Source organism: Bos indicus, chromosome 5 (genome assembly GCF_029378745.1).
Source record: "Bos indicus isolate NIAB-ARS_2022 breed Sahiwal x Tharparkar chromosome 5, NIAB-ARS_B.indTharparkar_mat_pri_1.0, whole genome shotgun sequence".
In the NCBI taxonomy this organism is placed as follows: Eukaryota; Metazoa; Chordata; class Mammalia; order Artiodactyla; family Bovidae; genus Bos; species Bos indicus.
Window position 1 is genome coordinate 100,210,256 of NC_091764.1, and position 22,368 is coordinate 100,232,623.

At 41.1% G+C, this 22,368-nt stretch overlaps 1 protein-coding gene and 1 pseudogene across 6 annotated transcripts in view; one reads left to right on the top strand and one right to left on the bottom strand.

Moving 5' to 3' along the window:
* The window catches only part of LOC139183043 (casein kinase II subunit alpha' pseudogene), a 30,996-nt pseudogene extending 23,528 nt beyond the window's left edge, over positions 1-7,468 (bottom strand).
* Positions 1-22,368, top strand: part of LOC109559684 (C-type lectin domain family 2 member H-like) — a 50,911-nt gene that overhangs the window by 19,333 nt on the left and 9,210 nt on the right. For 4 of the 6 annotated variants that reach the window (XR_011566754.1, XR_011566753.1, XM_019961588.2 and 1 more), the window contains 2 exons: positions 9,198-9,330; positions 21,066-21,194. Coding sequence is in view for 4 of the 6 variants with exons in the window: in XM_019961588.2 (XP_019817147.1) it covers positions 9,279-9,330; positions 21,066-21,194 (181 nt within the window). In the remaining 2 variants the exon portion in view is untranslated. The other 2 variants (XM_019961589.2, XM_070790164.1) reach the window with 2 other exon arrangements.

A 22,368-nucleotide genomic window follows, 5' to 3' on the forward strand; every position in this document is an offset into this window, starting at 1 on the left:
ATACAGCTCCACCCACCAGAACACCGACACAAGCTTCCCTAAGCAGGAAACCTTGACAAGCCACCTGTACAAACCCACACACAGTGAGGAAACGCCACAATAAAGAGAACTCCACAAACTGCCAGAATACAGAAAGGACACCCCAAACTCAGCAATTTAAACAAGATGAAGAGACAGAGGAATACTCAGCAGATAAAGGAACAGGATAAATGCCCACCAAACCAAACAAAAGAGGAAGAGATAGGGAATCTACCTGATAAAGAATTCCGAATAATGATAGTGAAATTGATCCAAAATCTTGAAACTAAAATGGAATCACAGATAAATAGCCTGGAGACAAGGATTGAGAAGATGCAAGAAAGGTTTAACAAGGACCTAGAAGAAATAAAAAAGAGTCAATATATAATGAATAATGCAATAAGTGAAATTAAAAACACTCTGGAGGCAACAAATAGTAGAATAACAGAGGCAGAAGACAGGATTAGTGAATTAGAAGATAGAATGGTAGAAATAAATGAATCAGAGAGGATAAAAGAAAAACGAATTAAAAGAAATGAGGACAATCTCAGAGACCTCCAGGACAATATTAAACGCTACAACATTCGAATCATAGGGGTTCCAGAAGAAGAAGACAAAAAGAAAGACCATGAGAAAATACTTGAGGAGATAATAGTGGAAAACTTCCCTAAAATGGGGAAGGAAATAATCACCCAAGTCCAAGAAACCCAGAGAGTCCCAAACAGGATAAACCCAAGGAGAAACACCCCAAGACACATATTAATCAAATTAACAAAGATCAAACACAAAGAACAAATATTAAAAGCAGCAAGGGAAAAACAACAAATAACACACAAGGGAATTCCCATAAGGATAACAGCTGATCTTTCAATAGAAACTCTTCAAGCCAGGAGGGAATGGCAAGACATACTTAAAATGATGAAAGAAAATAACCTACAGCCCAGATTATTGTACCCAGCAAGGATCTCATTCAAGTATGAAGGAGAAATCAAAAGCTTTTCAGACAAGCAAAAGCTGAGAGAATTCTGCACCACCAAACCAGCTCTCCAACAAATACTAAAGGATATTCTCTAGACAAGAAACACAAAAACGGTGTATAAACTCGAACCCAAAACAATAAAGTAAATGGCAACGGGAACATACTTATCAGTAATTACCTTAAATGTAAATGGGTTGAATGCCCCAACCAAAAGACAAAGACTGGCTGAATGGATACAAAAACAAGACCCCTACATATGTTGTCTACAAGAGACCCACCTCAAAACAGGGGACACATACAGACTGAAAGTGAAGGGCTGGAAAAAGATTTTCCATGCAAATAGGGACCAAAAGAAAGCAGGAGTAGCAATACTCATATCAGATAAAATAGACTTTAAAACAAAGGCTGTGAAAAGAGACAAAGAAGGTCACTACATAATGATCAAAGGATCAATCCAAGAAGAAGATATAACAATTATAAATATATATGCACCCAACACGGGAGCACCACAGTACGTAAGACAAATGCTAACAAGTATGAAAGGAGAAATTAACAATAACACAATAATAGTGGGAGACTTTAATACCCCACTTACACCTATGGATAGATCAACTAAACAGAAAATTAACAAGGAAACACAAACTTTAAACGATACAATAGACCAGATAGACCTAATTGATATCTATAGGTCATTTCACCCCAAAACAATGAATTTCACCTTTTTCTCAAGCGCACATGGAACCTTCTCCAGGATAGATCACATCCTGGGCCATAAAGCTAGCCTTGGTAAATTCAAAAAAATAGAAATCATTCCAAGCATTTTTTCTGACCACAATGCAGTAAGATTAGATCTCAATTACAGGAGAAAAACTATTAAAAATTCCAACATATGGAGGCTGAACAACACGCTGCTGAATAACCAACAAATCACAGAAGAAATCAAAAAAGAAATCAAAATTTGCATAGAAACGAATGAAAATGAAAACACAACAACCCAAAACCTGTGGGACACGGTAAAAGCAGTCTTAAGGGGAAAGTTCATAGCAATACAGGCACACCTCAAGAAACAAGAAAAAAGTCAAATAAATAACCTAACTCTACACCTAAAGCAACTAGAAAAGGAAGAAATGAAGAACCCCAGGGTTAGTAGAAGGAAAGAAATCTTAAAAATTAGAGCAGAAATAAATGCAAAAGAAACAAAAGAGACCATAGCAAAAATCAACAAAACCAAAAGCTGGTTCTTTGAAAGGATAAATAAAATTGACAAACCATTAGCCAGACTCATCAAGAAACAAAGGGAGAAAAATCAAATCAATAAAATTAGAAACGAAAATGGAGAGATCACAACAGACAACACAGAAATACAAAGGATCATAAGAGACTACTATCAACAATTATATGCCAATAAAATGGACAACATGGAAGAAATGGACAAATTCTTAGAAAAGTACAACTTTCCAAAACTGGACCAGGAAGAAATAGAAAATCTTAACAGACCCATCACAAGCATGGAAATTGAAACTGTAATCAAAAATCTTCCAGCAAACAAAAGCCCCGGTCCAGACGGCTTCACAGCTGAATTCTACCAAAAATTTAGAGAAGAGCTAACACCTATCCTGCTCAAACTCTTCCAGAAAATTGCAGAGGAAGGTAAACTTCCAAACTCATTCTATGAGGCCACCATCACCCTAATACCAAAACCTGACAAAGATCCCACAAAAAAAGAAAACTACAGGCCAATATCACTGATGAACATAGATGCAAAAATCCTTAACAAAATTCTAGCAATCAGAATCCAACAACACATTAAAAAGATCATACACCATGATCAAGTGGGCTTTATCCCAGGGATGCAAGGATTCTTCAATATCCGCAAATCAATCAATGTAATACACCACATTAACAAATTGAAAAATAAAAACCATATGATTATCTCAATAGATGCAGAGAAAGCCTTTGACAAAATTCAACATCCATTTATGATAACAACTCTCCAGAAAGCAGGAATAGAAGGAACATACCTCAACATAATAAAAGCTATATATGACAAACCCACAGCAAACATGATCCTCAATGGTGAAAAAATTGAAAGCATTTCCTCTAAAGTCAGGAACAAGACAAGGGTGCCCACTTTCACCATTACTATTCAATATAGTTTTGGAAGTTTTGGCCACAGCAATCAGAGCAGAAAAAGAAATAAAAGGAATCCAAATTGGAAAAGAAGAAGTAAAACTCTCACTATTTGCAGATGACATGATCCTCTACATAGAAAACCCTAAAGAGTCCACCAGAAAATTACTAGAAATAATCAATGACTACAGTAAAGTTGCAGGATATAAAATCAACACACAGAAATCCCTTGCATTCCTATACACTAATAATGAGAAAACAGAAAGAGAAATTAAGGAAACAATTCCATTCACCATTGCAACGGAAAGAATAAAATACTTAGGAATATATCTACCTAAAGAAACTAAAGACCTATATATAGAAAACTATAAAACTCTGGTGAAAGAAATCAAAGAGGACACTAATAGATGGAGAAATATACCATGTTCATGGATTGGAAGAATCAATATAGTGAAAATGAGTATACTACCCAAAGCAATTTATAGATTCAACGCAATCCCTATCAAGCTACCAACGGTATTCTTCACAGAGCTAGAACAAATAATTTCACAATTTGTATGGAAATACAAAAAACCTCGAATAGCCAAAGCGATCTTGAGAAAGAAGAATGGAACTGGAGGAATCAACCTACCTGACTTCAGGCTCTACTACAAAGCCACAGTTATCAAGACAGTATGGTACTGGCACAAAGACAGAAATATTGATCAATGGAATAAAATAGAAAGCCCAGAGATAAATCCACGCACATATGGACACCTTATCTTCGACAAAGGAGGCAAGAATATACAATGGATTAAAGACAATCTCTTTAACAAGTGGTGCTGGGAAATCTGGTCAACCACTTGTAAAAGAATGAAATTGGACCACTTTCTAACACCATACACAAAAATAAACTCAAAATGGATTAAAGATCTAAACGTAAGACCAGAAACTATAAAACTCCTAGAGGAGAACATAGGCAAAACACTCTCCGACATACATCACAGCAGGATCCTCTATGACCCACCTCCCAGAATATTGGAAATAAAAGCAAAAATAAACAAATGGGACCTAATTAACCTTAAAAGCTTCTGCACATCAAAGGAAACTATTAGCAAGGTGAAAAGACAGCCTTCAGAATGGGAGAAAATAATAGCAAATGAAGCAACCGACAAACAACTAATCTCAAAAATATACAAGCAACTCCTACAGCTCAACTCCAGAAAAATAAACGACCCAATCAAAAAATGGGCCAAAGAACTAAATAGACATTTCTCCAAAAAAGACATACAGATGGCTAACAAACACATGAAAAGATGCTCAACATCACTCATTATCAGAGAAATGCAAATCAAAACCACTATGAGGTACCATTTCACACCAGTCAGAATGGCTGCGATCCAAAAGTCTACAAATAATAAATGCTGGAGAGGATGTGGAGAAAAGGGAACCCTCTTACACTGTTGGTGGGAATGCAAACTAGTACAGCCACTATGGAGAACAGTGTGGAGATTCCTTAAAAAACTGGAAATAGAACTGCCTTATGATCCAGCAACCCCACTGCTGGGCATACACACTGAGAAAACCAGAAGGGAAAGAGACACGTGTACCCCAATGTTCATCGCAGCACTGTTTATAATAGCCAAGACATGGAAGCAACCTAGATGTCCATCAGCAGATGAATGGATAAGAAAGCTGTGGTACATATACACAATGGAGTATTACTCAGCCATTAAAAAGAATACATTTGAATCAGTTCTAATGAGGTGGATGAAACTGGAGCCTATTATACAGAGTGAAGTAAGCCAGAAGGAAAAACATAAATACAGTATACTAATGCATATATATGGAATTTAGAAAGATGGTAACAATAACCCGGTGTACGAGACAGCAAAAGAGACACTGATGTATAGAACGGTCTTATGGATTCTGTGGGAGAGGGAGAGGGTGGGAAGATTTGGGAGAATGGCAATGAAACATGTAAAGTATCATGTGGGAAACGAGTTGCCAGTCCAGGTTCGATGCATGATGCTGGATGCTTGGGGCTGGAGCACTGGGACGGCCCAGAGGGATGGTATGGGGAGGGAGGAGGGAGGAGGGTTCGGGATGGGGAACACATGTATACCTGTGGTGGATTCATTTTGATATTTGGCAAAACTAATACAATTATGTAAAGTTTAAAAATAAAATAAAATTGGAGAAAAAAAAAAAAATAAAAAAAAAGATGCCAATGCAAGTGGCAGGACCCAGGTTACAACTCCTGTTCAATTTGCCTACAAATCAAAGAGATTATGAACCCTTCTCGATTTCGATTAATTTGCCAGAGTGGCTCATAGAGCCCAGGGGAACACTTGTGCTTACCAGTTTATAAATGGGTGTGATAAAGGACACAGACAAACCACTAGATGTAGAGATTATACAGGGTGAGATCTAGGAGGGTCTTGAAGGTAGGAGCCCACACAGTGCCAGTCCCTGCACACAAGAAAGACTTTTCTTTGCCAACACATTCATGGATATCTCTGCTGTGTATACTTCACATTCTTTCTTTCTGCTGTGTGCTGTGCTTAGTTGCTCAGTGTTGTCTGACTCTTTGAGACCCCATGGACTGTAGCCTGCCAGGCTTCTTTGTCCATGGGGATTCTCCAGGCAAGAATACTGGGGTCAGTTTCCATGCCCTCCTCCAGAGAATCTTCCCTATCCAGGGATTGAACCCAGGTCTCCTGCATTGCAGATGGATTCTTTACCAGCTGAGTTACCAGGAAAGCCCAAGAATACTGGAGTGGGTAGACTCTCCCTTCTCCAGGGATCTTCCCAACCTAGGAATCAAACTGGGGTCTCTTGCATTGCAGGCAGATTCTTTACCAGCTGAGCTACCAGGAAAGCCCCCATGTATACCTATCAGAGCTCAAAAATGTAGATTACCTTAATAGAGAAAAATTGTTTCTCATGGGGATAAAAAGAGGTAAAGGGTGGGAGGCTAGAACTTTCTTTCCCTTCCATCCAATTTGTTCTTCCTAAATAAATTCTAATATTACATCTTTTTTTGCCCCTCTGTCTCTCGGAAAACTGACTTTCCACCTTTGTTATGGTTGTGAATAAAACGCTTTTGATCCAGAGATGTGCATTAAAATACATTTGTACAGAGAGATGTGCTGGGAAATGAAGCTTTCTTTGAGAGGCCATCATTTGCCAATCTTCATCTGGCTGCTGTGAGACCACTGGAAAGCACAGCATTATCTGCACAAGGCTGGGACCGCTTCTTCACCACGGGGCCTCTTTGTCAGTCAGTCTCTGTTGTTTGTCATATCGCAGAAGTTTGTCCAGAAGATCTAGGGCCTCAGGGCTGATAAGGCTTCTGTTTTCACTATGGATAAAATGTTTCCAGCGTTTCCATGAATGTTGTCCAAAATATCGTTGAAGTGTAGATCTAGGTCTATGTGATACTTATTCCGATTCCCACGTAGCTCCTCTGTACCCAGAACTTTGGCGATGTGAACAAGCTGGTCATAGTCCTCCTGTCCATGAAAGAAGTGCATGCGTGCTAAGTCACTTCAGTCATGTCCGACTCTTTGCAGCCCCATGGACGGTAGTCCACCAGGCTCCTCTGTCCATGGGATTCTCCCAGGCAAAAATACTGGTGCGGGTTGCCATGCGCCCCTCCAGGGGACTTTCCTGACCCAGAGATCAAACCTGAGTCTCTTACATCTCTTACATTGGCAGGCAGGTTCTTTACCACTAGCGCCACCTGAAAGCAGGGTTCCTTTCGAAAGATCATGCTTGCTAACATACAGCCCAAACTCCACATATCCAAGCTGTACTCATACATCTGCTAGTCCACAAAGTGCTCTGGTCCCATGAAGTACCTGGAGGTCACTTGGACATTGTAGTCCTGGGCAGGATGATAAAGTTCCCCTCCAGACCCCAGTATATCAGTCACAGTTTTTCTTGTGGTGCTCTTTCATGACATCGTGAGGTTTCATATTCCTGTGCATATTCCCTTGATGTGGCAAGTAATTCAGAGCTTTAAGTAGTTATAAAATAAGGGTATTTTTTTATTAAGGACATGTAAAACCAGATATCAAAATCTGTCAGGATATGGGACAGATCTTAAAATCTGTATTATTGATATATTCAAATACCAGAGCTGGTCTTTCCAACACAGAATCCTTCATGGTGTTAACCAGCTAAATGATAGTTGTTCCACCAGGAGAGTCCTCCAGAATGGTCAACTTCTCGTTTTTTCATTTTTTTCTTCCCTGGCTTAAGGATTTTTAAAATCACTCTGTCACTGTCGGTGATGTTAACGGCCTCAAATACTTCACTATAATTTCCCCGACCCAAGTTTTCCAACCAGCTGGTTTTTGTTGATCAGCTGCTTGGTCGTGTCCGACTCTGTGACCCCCATGAACTGCAGCATGCCAGGTTTCCCTGCCCTTCACCATCTGCCAGAGTTTGCTAACACTCCTGTCCATCCAGTCAATGATGCCATCCAACCATCTCATCCTCTGCCACTCCCTTCTCCTCCTGCCTTCAGTCTTATCAGGGAGTGAGTCAGTTCTTTCCATCAGGTGGCCAAATTATTGGAGTTTCACCTTCAGCATCAGTCCTTCCTATAAACATTCAGGGTTGATTTCCTAAGTTTAGGATTGACTGGTTAGGTGTCCTTGCTGTCCAAGGGACCCAGCTGGTAATCATCTTGATTACCTCAGCGCAGTAAGTGCTCCTAAACTTCCTAGCCCCTGTAGGAAGGCTCTGTACGTCATAGCCCCTGTAGTCCCTGTTGCTCAAGGGAGGCTGGCCAGGCAGGCGGAGGCGGGGCCGGCGGGCGGAAGCCCAGGCAGCATCCTGCGGGCGGAAGCCAGGCCAAGGCGGCAGCGGGTTGGCAGAGGCCGAGGGGGTGGCCAAGCGGAAGAGGAGGTTGACGTCACTGCCGGAGAAGGAGGAGCGCAGCTGGCCCAGGGGCAGGCAGCCACACCAGGGTAGGTTTGCGAGGGGCAGGCGGGCGGCGGGCCTCCAGGGTCGCTGGCCTAGCTGCCCAGGCTTTGGAGCAGCCGGAAGCCAGGCGTGGCAGGCGGCCCTAGGGCTTCAGGCAGCCTCCCTGGCTTGGCTCTCAGCTGCGAGTCTACCCTGGGGTCATGGGCACCAGCAGAGGCAGCTGCCCCTGAAAGTCACGGGACACGATTTAATCCTTGTAGAAATGAAGTTGCTCAGTCCTGTCTGACTCTTTGCGACCCCAGAGACTGTAGCCTACGAGGCTCCTCCGTCCATGGGATTTTCCAGGCAAGAATACTGGAGTGGGTTGCCATTGGCAAATGCCTATGGCAAGTGCCAGTTTGTAGTTGACAGGGTTTTGTTTGTTTTTTTTTTTCCCCCCTCCATCCTCATATACACGTGATCGGTAAGCTGCTGGATATACAAAGGGAACACTGTACCTCCCTCGAGTTCTCTCCCTTTTGTCTCTCTCTCTTCTGATACTCTGTAGTCTTACCCCTGTGCTTCTCCTGTTCACCTCAGGGAATCTCTTGGCATTTTGTTGGTTTCCCTCTGCTTTGGAAAAGATCCTGATACTGGGAAGGATTGAGGGCAACAGGAGATGGGAAGGACACAGGGTGAAATGGTTGGATGGCATCACCAATTCAATGGACTTGAGTTTGAGCAAATTCCAGGAGATAGTGAAGGATAGGGAAGTCTGGTGCGCTGCTGTTATGGGGTTGCAAAAAGTCTGACGACTTAGCATCTGAACAACAAAAACCCACCCCTACAAAGTTGTCTATGGGCTATAAGCTGGGGCAAGTGTAAGGCTCACTGTCCTTCATTGAAAGGTGCGCAGTGATTGAAAAGGATTTTTTCTAACAGTTTTTTTTATTTTTAGTTTTTTCTTTTTAGTTGATTCAGACAGGAAAGTAAATCTGGTCCCTGTTACTCCATTGTGATAGGGAACAAAAGTCTGTGGGGTAGATCTTTCTAAGTTAAAAGCACTTTGCATTTTAAATTTAAGATCTTGTCAACATTAAATTTAAAGGTCTTGTCAATTTCACTTATCTTGTTGCTGCTTACTCATTGAATGAGAGTTTCCTGCTTTACTTCTCAGTTCCTGTTTTGGCAACCACGTGAAAAGCAGTGCCGAATACTCTTGCTTACTAGAAACATTACTCTGACAGAGACTTTGAAAATGTTCCTGAGTGACCCTACCTCCAGAGGAAGTATGGAAGAGGGGAGATCTGGTGAGTGAAAATTGATAAACTTGGACAAAACAAAATGAGAGTTGAGGGAGGAGGAACTCTTATACCACCAGCCACTGACAGGATAGAAATTGCACTTTAGGAATATCAGTACTTCACAGTTAACCTCCACAGAAGGAGATACGTTTTGAGAGTCTAGAGGTGGGTGAGACGACAGGTGTGTAATTGTCACATCAGGTGTTTTGTTACTGGCATGTTACTTAAATATTTCTGCACAGATTAGGTTACAGAATTTTAAGAGAAAAATGTTCTCTGGATTTATTTTATTAGTCCTCATATTTTTCCCATGTTGCAGGCAATTTTCACTCTGGCAAGTTACATTATGATATTAAATAACAGATGTTTATATTCCAGAGGTGATGGCAAACAGATACCAACAATTTTGTAATACATATACTAATAAAAGTTGCCCGTATCTACTGTGTAGCACAGGGTACTCTGCTCAATATTATGTAACGAACTAAATAGGAAAAGAATTTGAATAAAAATAGATTCATTTATATGTTAAAAAAATTAACCATGACACCTATTCTGTAGTCTGATTAAATGTAGTAGTGAGGTATTTAGAACCTGTTATTTGCTATTTGCTACAAAGACAGATTGTATTTAGACCCTGCTTTCAGGACTTCATCGTCTCAGGGACAGACAAATGAATTTACTATCATTTGATGTGATCTGTGCTACAATGCATTTAATGAAACCTAGGGAGTTGGTGATGGCTGCTGCTTCTGAAGTTTTTTTTGACTTGGGCCTTGAATGATGGTATCACATTTTCTGGAGGAATAGGAGTAAAAGTCACAATTTCTTTTTCTTTTTTTAACTTTAAGTAAATACAAAACTGTGTTTTCTTTCCATTGGGCACAAAAGTGCCCTGCAAAGTTTCCTTTTGGAATTAAGGGTAAATGTGATTCAGTAATATCATTAAGTGTTTCAGCTGAAATCTACTAAGGCTCCTATTTGTGTCCAAATAATTTTCTTTGTCTTTCCCTCTGTCTCTTTCCCTCTTTATGTCTCTTTCTCTCTCTCACGAGGTCTGGTATACTTCTGTATTTATATATAGTGTTATTTATATATATATATCAGTTCAGTTCAGTTGCTCAGTTGTGTCTGACTATTTGGGACCCCATGAACTGCAACTCGCCAGGCCTCCCTGTCCGTCACCAACTCCCAGACTTTACCCAAACTCATGTCCATTGAGTTGGTGATGCCACCCAGCCATCTCATCCTCTGTCATCCCCTTCTCCTCCTGCCCTCAATCTTTTCCACCATAGGGTCTTTTCAAATAAGTCATGTCAGCTCTTCTCATCAGGTGCCCAAAGTATTGGAGTTTCAGCTTCAGCATTAGTCCTTCCAATGAACACCCAGGACTGATCCCCTTTAGGACGGACTGGTTGGATCTCCTTGAAGTCCAAGGGATTCTCAAGAGTCTTCTCCAGCACCACAGTTCAAAAGCATCAATTCTTCTGTGCTTAGCATTCCTTATAGTCCAGCTCTTACATGGCTACTGGAAAAAGCATTAGCCATTTAAGATCCACTATGATCAAAGGACCAGAGTATGAAAATAGAGAGAGAGATAATAACAGAAGTATACTATATATATACACACACATATATATAGTATATATACTCATGTATATACTGTAATAGTTTATATACTGTAATATATACTATATTCTATAATGTATATAATAGTTTATGTATATTATACTTCTCTGTATATACCATATGCTATATATGGTATATATAGTATATAGATAGTATATATGTGTATGTATAAAACACATGTATGTATATATGCATACATATATGTACATACATACATCTAAGTATACTACGTATACTATATATACATGCTATATGTATATATACTATGTATACTATAACATACTATATAGTATACTATATATAGTATACATAGCATACTATGTGTATATACACACACATGTACATGTATGTATACATATATGTACATGCATATATGTACATGCATATATGTACAGGTATATATGTATAGTATATACATATATGTGTGTGCACACATGAATACGTATACATGTACATGTATACATGTGCATATACACGAACATGTGCATACATGTACACATATACATGCACATGTACACATATGCATACATACACACACGTACACCGATATACATATACATACACGTACATAATGTATACATATACATTCACATATATGCATATGTATATATGTATGCATATATGTACACACATACATATATGGTATATATACTATATACTCTGCTCATGTTGTTGCTGCTAAGACGCTTCAGTCATGTCCGACTCTGTGTGACCCCATAGATGGCAGCCCACCAGGCTCCTACGTCCCTGGGATTCTATAGATTATATATACTATGATTGTTTACATACTATAATATACTACAATTTTCGTTATCTGGTCCTTTGATCATAGAGGATCTTAAATGGCTAAGCTTTATATCATCCTTTTTAGAGTACATTACAAAGTAGTTTATATACTACCAGACATTGTCAGTAGTGGTATAAAAATATGAGTATCTTTTAAATATAACCATTTTAGTTCAACAGTTTTGATTTAATGAGAACATCAGAGTATTAATGTAACATAGTGATTGATTATTAAAAGTATTTGTTGAAATACAGTACCTCTCTGGTTAATGTTATTATCGATATCACCGCATTAAAAAAAATTGTAACCTCCTGTCACTTTCCCCTGATGTCAGCTGAGAATTAATTTCTTACTGTTCTCTAAAGAGACTTTTGTTTAATAAAGCCATGACTAATAATTCACAAAAAAAGGTAAACTGCAAAAACTAGGACTATTGGTGAAACTGTTTGGTGTCATTACAGGAGCTCCAAAGAGCTCCGGTATCACAGTTTTTTATCTTTGAGCCTAGAAAGAATTCACTGAGAGGCAAAGTGATGAATAAGTGAAAGTCGCTCAGTCGTGTCCGACTCTTTGCGACCCCGTGGACAGTAGCCTGCCAGGCTCCTCTGTCCATGGAATTCTCCAGATCAGAACACTGGAGTAGGTAGCCCATCTCGTCTCCAGAAGATCTTCCCAACCCAGGGACTGAACCCAGATCTTCCATATTGCAGGCAGATTCTTTACCATCTTAGTCACTAGGGAAGCCCTGGTGATAGATAAGAAGTGATTTATTAGAATGGAACAATTGTGAGGCTTTCGAGTGGGTGGGCAGTGTCCTCCTGCACTGCAGAACTTACTGGGCTACGGTCAAAGGAAAAGTAGGTGGTGGAGAAGACCTTCTTTCTCTTTCCTGAGTACATGTCATGCTTCCATCATCAGCTCCTCTCTGTTCTTCTGTGAGATAATTTCTAATACCATTTTTCAAACTAGAAATTTGAAGATTATTGTGTTCAGAGTGTAATATAAAAGCCATATGAATTTAAAGGGAGACAGTAAGAGGACACACCACAGGAGAGTGTAAGGGAAGAAGATATTTTCCTCCGCTCTTCTGGTTAAAGAATTAAATTGACATGAGACAGATATCAAATATCAAACAAAAGTTTGCAGACTAATGAAATATATGCACCTTAATGTTGAGAGTTACCTTTTATTCGATGAGAATTTTTAGGTCTTCAAGCCTGGAAGACAATGTCTCATGTAACCCCATAAAAATTGCTCTGAGGAGAGCGGGGAGGAGTCAGGTTATGTAGAAGTTTGGAACAAGGGGCAGGTAATCTGAACATCCAGATTATTGTGATTTAAAGAAAACCAGATATCCCAAGTTAAGGAATGTAGTGATTTCTTTGTACTAGAAGATGCAAGAGTCTGGGCTCACTGAAATCATTCCCTTGATATGCACCTCAGCTGTCTGGGGCTGGTCTCCTGCACTTGTCCTTAGTGCTTACGGCAGGGAGTGACTGCACTTAATGACTGCCAGGTAGGAACCATCATTCTCCTTCCTAAGCACACTCCAGGCTCAGAATTTCACATTTGGAGGGTCAAAACTGCTGATGGCTGTGACATCCTTGTTTATTGATATGGCAAGAAATTCCACATCTCAAGTTGAATCATATGTATACATGAGACAGACCCAGGAAAACTGAGTAACTCACCAAAATGGCCAATAGCTTCACCTTAAATAGCATCTTCAGCTAAAGACAAAAGATGTTGGGGGTAGTGATTTGGGACTTCAGAGAGAAGGAAATGGAAATGGAAAAGCAAAAATTTGGTGAATAAATGTTTGCAGGGCTGTGCAAGGACAAAGATCTTTAGGGCCACGATGGATTCTGATCTCTAGGCCCTGTCCAGTCTCCCCCACCCCACTCAGGCCCATATTCTTTGCAGATATTTCTGGTGATAGCTCTCTTCTAAACAGCCCCTCTATCTAAATTTATTAAGACAGATAGGGCGAAGATCAAACATTTTTTCTGGATTTTGGGGGCCTTACTGATTTCCAGGTTGAAATAATCTACATACTGAAGAGACATTTTTGGGGTGGCGAATTTTATTTCCATACAAAAAAACAGAACAGAAGTAAGTAAGCAAGAAAGAGAAATGAAACATGAAACAAGGGAGAGTGTTAGGAGAAAGATATAGAGAAATAAGAAGAAAAAAGGAGGACTTTTAGAATACTGTACTTAGTCACTCAAGTCATGTCTGCCTCTTTTCAACCCCATGGACTGTAGCCTCCCAGGCTCCTTTGTCCATGGGGATTCTCCAGGCAAGAATACCATGACCTCCTCCAGGGGATCTTCCCAGCCCAGGGATCAAAACCAGGTCTCCTACATTGCAGGCAAATTATTTACAGCTGAGCTACCAGGGAAGCCACTTTAGGAGTATTCAGTTCAGTTCAGTCGCTCAGTTGTGTCCGACTCTTTGCAACCCCATGAATCGCAGCACGCCAGGCCTCCCTGTCCATCACCAACTCCAAGGCTTCTCCCAGACTCACGTCCATCGAGTCAGTGATGCCATTCAGCCATCTCATCCTCTGTCATCCCCTTCTTCTCTTGCCCCAATGCCTCCCAGAATCAGAGTCTTTTCCAATGAGTCAACTCTTCGCATGAGGTGGCCAAGTCCTGGAGTTTCAGCTTCAGCATCATTCCTTCCAAAGAAACCCCAGGGCTGATCTCCTTCAGAATGGACTGGTTGGATCTCCTTGCAGTCCAAGGGACTCTCAAGAGTCTTCTCCAACACCACAGTTAAAAGCATCAATTCTTCGGTGCTCAGCCTTCTTCACAGTCCAACTCTCACATCCATACATGACCACAAGAAAAACCATAGACTTGACTAGACGAACCTTTGTTGGCAAAGTAATGTCTCTGCTTTTTAATATGCTATCTAGGTTGGTCATAACTTTCCTTCCAAGGAGTAAGCGTCTTTTAATTTCATGGCTGCAGTCACCATCTGCAGTGATTTTGGAGCCCAGAAAAATAAAGTCTGACACTGTTTCCACTGTTTCCCCATCTAGTTCCCATGAAGTGATGGGACTGGATGCCATGATCTTCGTTTTCTGAATGTTGAGCTTTAAGCCAACTTTTTCACTCTCCACTTTTAATTTCCTCAAGTAGCTTTTTAGTTCCTCTTCACTTTCTGCCATAAGGGTGGTGTCATCTTCATATCTGAGGTTATTGATATTTCTTCCGGCAATCTTGATTCCAGCTTTTGTTTCTTCCAGCCCAGCATTTCTCATGATGTACTCTGCATATAAGTTAAATAAGCAGGGTGACAAGGGGCAAATAGGAGATTCGTTGGATAGAGTTAAGTGGAGATTCACATCTTACTCTTCTAACAATGAGAAAAATTGTGGAAGTGTAAACTTAAAAAAGTATTCACAACCTAAAAGTTGAGAGTATTACCGAGCCCAAGTTCACTCTGCTCATCCCTGACAATAGGCTAATAAATCAGAGAGACAAGGTGTTGAGGCAAGGAATATGACTTTATTCAAAGAGCTGGCTGACCATGAAGTTGGCTGACTAACATCTTGAAATAACCATCATGTTGGGGTCTGGATGCCAGGTTATTTTATGGATCAGAGGTGGGGGGAGATGAGGAATCAAAGTAAAAAAAAAATAATTGATTTTTGTCGGTATCTCTTAGAATAGCAGGCCTCACGCAGAGGGATGTGTTAGTTTCACTTCTTTACGTCAATCTTGGGTGGTGTGACATGAAATATTTGCTCTGATATCAATAAACAAAGATGAAACAGCTCTTTGCAGTTCTGGCCGCCAAATATGAATTTCTCAGTCAGGCTGGTAATCAACAGAGGAGGGGTGCAATTTCCCACACAAAGAACAAGAATGTCATAGTCCTTCACAGATGAGAGACATCAGGCTCTCTCCCTGTGAGCCAAACAAAGGCACCCCAGCCCAAGAGGCAGGCAGAAGTGGGGCAGGCAGGGCTCCCTGAGGCAGGCCAGTGTGTATGCCTGTAATAACAAAAGCAGTGAAATGAGAGTTAAAGTCGAAGAAACAGATCCTGTATGGAGTCAAAATTAACCTTTCCTGGTTACAAGAGTTATGTTTTATTCAGTGGGAACTTTTAGAACTTAAGCCAGGGAGAGAGCATCTCAAATAACCCTGAGAGAACTGCTCCAAGGAGGCAAGAGAGGAGCCAGGTGGTATAGAAAGGTTGCAACAAACAGCATGTAGCCTTTGAGTATCAAAAGATGTTTTTGTAAATTAAAGAAAACCAGATATCCCAGGTTAAGGAATTTAGCACTTTTCTATGTATGCTGCTGCTGCTAAGTCGTTTCAGTCGTGTCCGACTCTGTGCGACCCCATAGACGGCATCCCACCAGGCTCCCCCGTCCCTGGGATTCTCCAGGCAAGAACACTGGAGTGTGTGGGGTTCAAGCCCCGGTGGATCCAGGAAATTCGAAGCGGGGACAGCGTCGGCGAGATCAGGAAACAACTGCTTAATTAAATGTTAATTAAGGATATAAGAGTAGTAGAATAAGAATAGCTCAGTGAGGAAATTCAGTGGAGAAAAGAGGCTGAAATAAGGATAGCTCAGTGAGGAAATTCAGTGGAGAAAAGAGGCTGAATAATTCAGCCAGAAGGTGAGAGAAAGAACGACATGGGGAGACCAGTTTCGGTGAACAAGGCCCACACTTTATTTTCCAAAGTAGTTTTTATACCTTAAGTTATGCATAGAGAATAATGGGGGAAGGGATAGAGTCATGCAGTAAGCCAGGCTTTCTTCCTGCAAACTTATCATATGCAAAAGTTTAGGTGATTTGCATCATCTTCTGTCCCGGAGGCCTGTTAACATTTTAAGACTCTTCGGAAAAGTTATTTTTCTCTAAAGGTGATTATTCTAAAGTCAGGAGCCAGCCTCCAAAAAGCATTGGATACAGTTGCATTCCTATAGGGCAAAGGTGAGGTGGGCTCAGTCAAGAAAAGAATTAACTCAAGGGTCCAAGGTTACAAACACTGAGGCTACTACTTACATTTCTATACACCCATTATATCAATCAATACACTGCCAAGGACACAGTAGATAAGGGATATGGAGACTTAGCAGCAAACATTGGCCCAACAAGTGAAAAACCCTTCACCAATACAATTTCTAATCAATCATTTAACTACTCAAAGGAATCTCTGTTTAGACAGTTTAGAACATCTCTTGCCTCTCACAGTTGGGAGGCTCTGAACAATCACATGTGGCAGGAAAAACCTATTCAGGCAGGCTAGAGGATTTCCAAAGGAGTTTGTAGGTTGAAACACTGCCACACCCAGGAATTATTAACTGGAGCTGTAAGCTAACTCTTTTTTCAGAGAGAGGTAGTGGGGGACAGCCCCCCGTAAAGTCAGAGGTATAGGTGAAAGCACGAAGCAGAAAGTAGGCACTCTGGTTTTGGGGGTAGATGCTCGAGAATTTCCAGGGAGATTCCTGAGGCTTGATCCCGCCTTTGCGTATGCCAAGCCTCCTTCCTCATGACCTTTGCCACGGGCGGAACTCGCTCCCAGCAGGTGTGGGTTGCCATTTCCTTCTCCAGTGCATGAAAGTGAAAGTGAAGTCACGCAGTCGTGTCCAATGCAAAAGTCTGGTCTCACTGAAATCATTTCTTTGATATGCACCTCAACTATCTGGGGCCAGTATCCTGTGTTTTCATATCCTGAGTTCCTTCAGGGCTCAGCATAGAGAGTGGCTGCAGTCTGAGGGCTACTAGAAGGAGGGATTTCTCCTCTTCCTAAGTTCCTTCAAGGCTCACCAGCTCACCATTCTATGATGACTGCGATTGCTGATTACTGTGGCATCCTTTGCTTACTGTTATGGCTGGAAATCTTCCATTTCTCAGAAGTCATAACATACGGAATTTCAAGACAATTTTGCTTTAATGCAGAACCGGAAAGAATGAAGATGGAAAGTTTCATATGGAGCCAAAATCCAAATGCCATTGTATAGCATTTAAAGAAGTCATTCCTATATTTTTTCTCCCTGCCTAGCATTTAAACTGAGGGTCCTGAACATCCTAGGTGATAGAGGTGCAATGAGTGAAATGTGGCAGTTAAAAAAGTTAGCAGGAACTTCTTAAAAGTATAATTAACATTCAGTAAAATTCACCTTTTGGTGTACATTTCTATGAGTTTTGACAAATACATATAATCATGTGGCCACCGCACAATAAGAGTACCCCCCACACCCCCTAACACACACACACATGCTCTCTGTATATATTTCTTTCCTCTCTCCTCATCATTTGGCAACCAATGATTTGTTTTCTATTTTGATACTCTTGCATTATAAGAATGCCTACAGAGTCAGGCTTTTCTCACCAGCATAATGCATTTGAAATTCATTTATATTGTACTGTATATCAATAGTGTAGACTTAATAAAGAGAGACATTATTCACAAGGACTTTCACAATAGGAAACACTCAGTGAAAAAGATTCTCATTTTTAAGTAAGGCAAGGAGGGGAACAGAACACTGTTTGGAAGGGAGAGCGAGGTGGAAGAGCAGGTGGCATTTCCAAAGTCACACTTCTCACTTGTGTTCTAGGGACATGAGGTAGTGATCACACATGAGTTGGGAAGCATCTCACTGCTTTCTTTAGTGCCCTTTTACATTTTCAGGCAATCCAGAGTTTTCGGAGTCTTTGGGGAAGAGAAAGTCTCAGTAAAATTTACTGAGTCAAAGCAAAATAGTAAATGAGCGATTGTCTAGTCAAGGCTATGGTTTTTCCTGTGGTCATGTATGGATGTGAGAGTTGGACTGTGAAGAAGGCTGAGCGCTGAAGAATTGATGCTTTTGAACTGTGGTATTGGAGAAGACTCTTTAGAGTCCCTTGGACTGCAAGGAGATCCAACCAGTCCATTCTGAAGGAGATCAGCCCTGGGGTTTCTTTGGAAGGAATGATGCTAAAGCTGAAACTCCAGTAGTTTGGCCACCTCATGCGAAGAGTTGACTCCTTGGAAAAGACTGTGATGCTGGGAGGGATTGGGGGCAGGAGCAGAAGGGGACAACAGAGGATGAGATGGCTGGATGCAATCACTGACTCGATGGATGTGAGTCTGAGTGAACTCCAGGAGTTGGTGATGGACAGGGAGGCCTGGGGTGCTGCAAATCATGGGGTCTCAAAGAGTTGGACACAACTGAGCGACTGATCTGATCTGATCTGAACTGAAGCATGGAGTCAAGCTTTTCTTTTTTCTTAGTACAAAGTGGTCTTTATTTACCTTTTTCCCAGCTGAAGGATATTGAATTGTTGCCAGTTTTTGGTGACAATAAATAAAGTTATTATAAATGTTCAAGTATAGGTTTTTGTGTAAATGGAAATTTCCATTCCTCTTGCATAGATACCTAGGGATGGCATTGCTAGGGCATGTGGTGAGGTTATGTTTGCCACACCTCACTGCCAACCTGTTTTCCAAAGTGGCTGTACTGTTGCATTTTCAACAGTTTATGAGAATTCCATTTGTATCATTTCTTCACCATCATTTAGTTTTGTTATTGTATTTGCCACTCTGATACACATCTTGTGGCAGCTCACTGGATTTCATGTTTCCCTAGTGACTGGTTGGAGCTTTCCAGGTGGCTCAGTGATATAAAGAATCCCCCTGCCAAGCAGGAGACATAGGTTTGATCCCTGGGTTAGGAAGATGCCCTGGAGAAGGAAATGGCAAACCATTCCAGAATTCTTGCTTGGGAAATCCCGTGGACATAGGAGCCAAATCCTACAGACAGGGGAGCCTGGCAGGCTACAGTCCATGAGGTTGCAAAACAGTCAGACAAGGTTTAGAAACTAAACACAACAATGACTGGCTATGTTGGTTTCTTGATTCATGGGAGCCAGCAGGAGTGATAGGAGCTGCCTATGGCCACACAAGTCCACAGTCCCTAGGGTGAAAGGTGGCCTGGGTTACCAGGACCCTGCCAGGAGCCTAATCTCGCAGTAGTCACTTGGCTCACTGGAGCTGGCAGACACTGGGGAGAGGGGACCTTGGTTAGTGAGTCTACATGGTGTCACCCAGGGCTGAAGGAGTCAGACTGATGTGATGCTAGAGCAGGTAGACCTGGAATCTGTAGTGAAGTCAAGCACCGTTTTACTTTCTTTTTCCCACAGGGAGAGGGTCTCTCTCTGTGCTGGACTGCAGAGTCCTGAGGGAAGGGTTTGGGGGGCCTGGTCCCCAGGAGTTCACCAGGAGTCAACTGTTACAGGAGCCCCACCTGGAGCTGCTGGAATTGGCAGGTGCAGCGGGGAGACAGGAGCTTGGCTCCTAGGAGCCCACAGGAAACCCAGGGTGGAAGCTGTCTGAGACTGCATTATGTGCCAGAATTGCTGGAGTGCAAGGAGCTGGGATGAGACAGAGAGTGGGTGTGCTTGGAATCCTTGTCTCTTGGGAAGGTCTTTTCATGTGCAGATAATTTTCAAATTACTATTTCTAGTGGGAGGTGAGTGGATACCATGTCTAGAAACACTTTCACTTCTTCCTAATCTCTATATGTCTTTTATTTACTTTTCTTGCCTATTGGCACTGATAGAACCTCTAGGGAAATGTTAAATTGGATTGGTGAGAACAGGCATCCTTGCCTTGTTCCTGACCTTTAGAGGAAGGCATTCACTTTTTCACCATTAAGTATCATGTTAGCTGTACTATTTCTATGAAAAGTGAAAGTTCAGTTTGTAATTTGCTGGGCTTTGTTATTTGGGATGACTCACGTTTCTCCACATTTTATGTCTATGCATGCATGCATGCATGCTAAGTTGCTTCAGTCACGTTCGACTCTGGGTGACCTTATGGACAGCAGCCCACCAGACTCCTCTGTGCACGGGATTCTCTAGGCAAGAATACTAGAGTGGGTTGCCATTTCCTTCTCCTTTTATGTCTATATCGATGGTCATATCCTTTCTCTTCTCTTGTTCTGTTAATGTGATGAATTACATTGATTAGTTTTCTAATGCTCCTCTTAGAACTTCTAACCAAATTTGTTATTTGTGGAGGTAAATCTGGATTGTGTGCATGTTTCATTTTCATTCTGATTTCTAGTCTGTCTGTCTCTTACTCTCTTATTAGCTCTTCTTACAATAACTGGAAGGCTCTCCAGGTGAAAAATGCTGTTTCTCTTATCTCTGGGTCGCTTTTGGGCCATGGCCATCTCTCCTGGACATGGACCTTTTGTGAGAGATTTTGGCAATAGGGGAGGTGAGGTACAGTGGATTTTACATGTTGATTCTGTGATAAATTTAAGTTTTTCTTTTAATGCTTCCTTGAAATTGAGATTATGACATTTCTATTTACAGATACAGATCTCCGAAAGATACGCCTAGCAATTATATCTCCTGTTACACCTACCAAGCTTTGCTGCTGCATCCTGATTATTTTTATACTTGTAGCTCTAAATGTGGTGACATTTTCCACTCTTCTGGCAGGTGAGTTACCTGTTCTCCAAACCTTACCATGTTCTTTGCACATTCACATTGTCAATAAATATTTATTGAGCTCCATTATGTGCCAGGGTGTGTGATATATTTGAGGTATATCAGTGAAGAAAACATAAAAAATTCCCAGGGAACTCCTATTCTATTAATAGCAGGAAGATGCAGATATTCTAATATAAGGTAACAGATTGACATGAATATAAGTGTCCAGCATAAGCCTCCTTGACAAGATGACTTTTCAGCAAACTTGAAGGAGATGAAGGAGCCATGTGGCTACGTGCAGAAAGCATTCCAGATGATGAAACAAGTAGAATGAAAGGAAAAATCTCCTGGTAGGTTTGGGGAACAGCATGGAGGCTTCTATAGCTGAAGCAAGGCGGGAATGAGGAAGAGTAATGGGCTGGGGGTCAGGGAGGTCACAGCCTAATGAGGCAGGTAAAGACTTGAGCTTTTAATCTGAGTGCAGTAGGGGGTATCAAGAAAAGGGAAATTGTAGGAGAGGAATGCCATGATCTAAATTTCATTAGAATAAAATCATTTTGACTGTTGGAAGAAAAGTTAGACTTTGGGAACACCTACTAGAGTAACCTTACAGAAATCCACACCAGAGGGGACTATGGCTTGGCCCTGGTGATAACAGTGGAGGTGGGACCTGGTGGCACAATCTATCTCGAAAGTTGAACCAACAGTATTTCCTATAAGATTGGATAAGGGAGGAAAAAGTGAGGTTATGAAGGAAAAACACTTATTCTTCCCATAGCCTATACTCTGATATCTTGCTGGTTTCAGAGCATCTAACAAGGGCCCAAATATTTTTATACATATTTAACAGAAATACATATAAAGGAGCATTTCCAGAGACACTGGAAATACTACATCATATTTTGGTACTAAAATCAATAGTTGAACTATGCCATGTTTTGTCTACTAGAAGGTTTTATACCCGTAAGAGATGTAGCATAGTAAAATCTAGGAAAGGTAAGGAGTTTGCCCTTCTTTTGTCAAGAGTAAGAAGGACTGATATTAAGGAAGATGTGGGGAAAAGGAAATCTGTATGATGCTAAGAAAGCGTACTACAGGAATTAAATGCTACAGATACTGATTTCCTTAAAACCACTACTCTCCATGGACCCCTGAGAAGTGAGATGCACAGATTCTCTGCTTG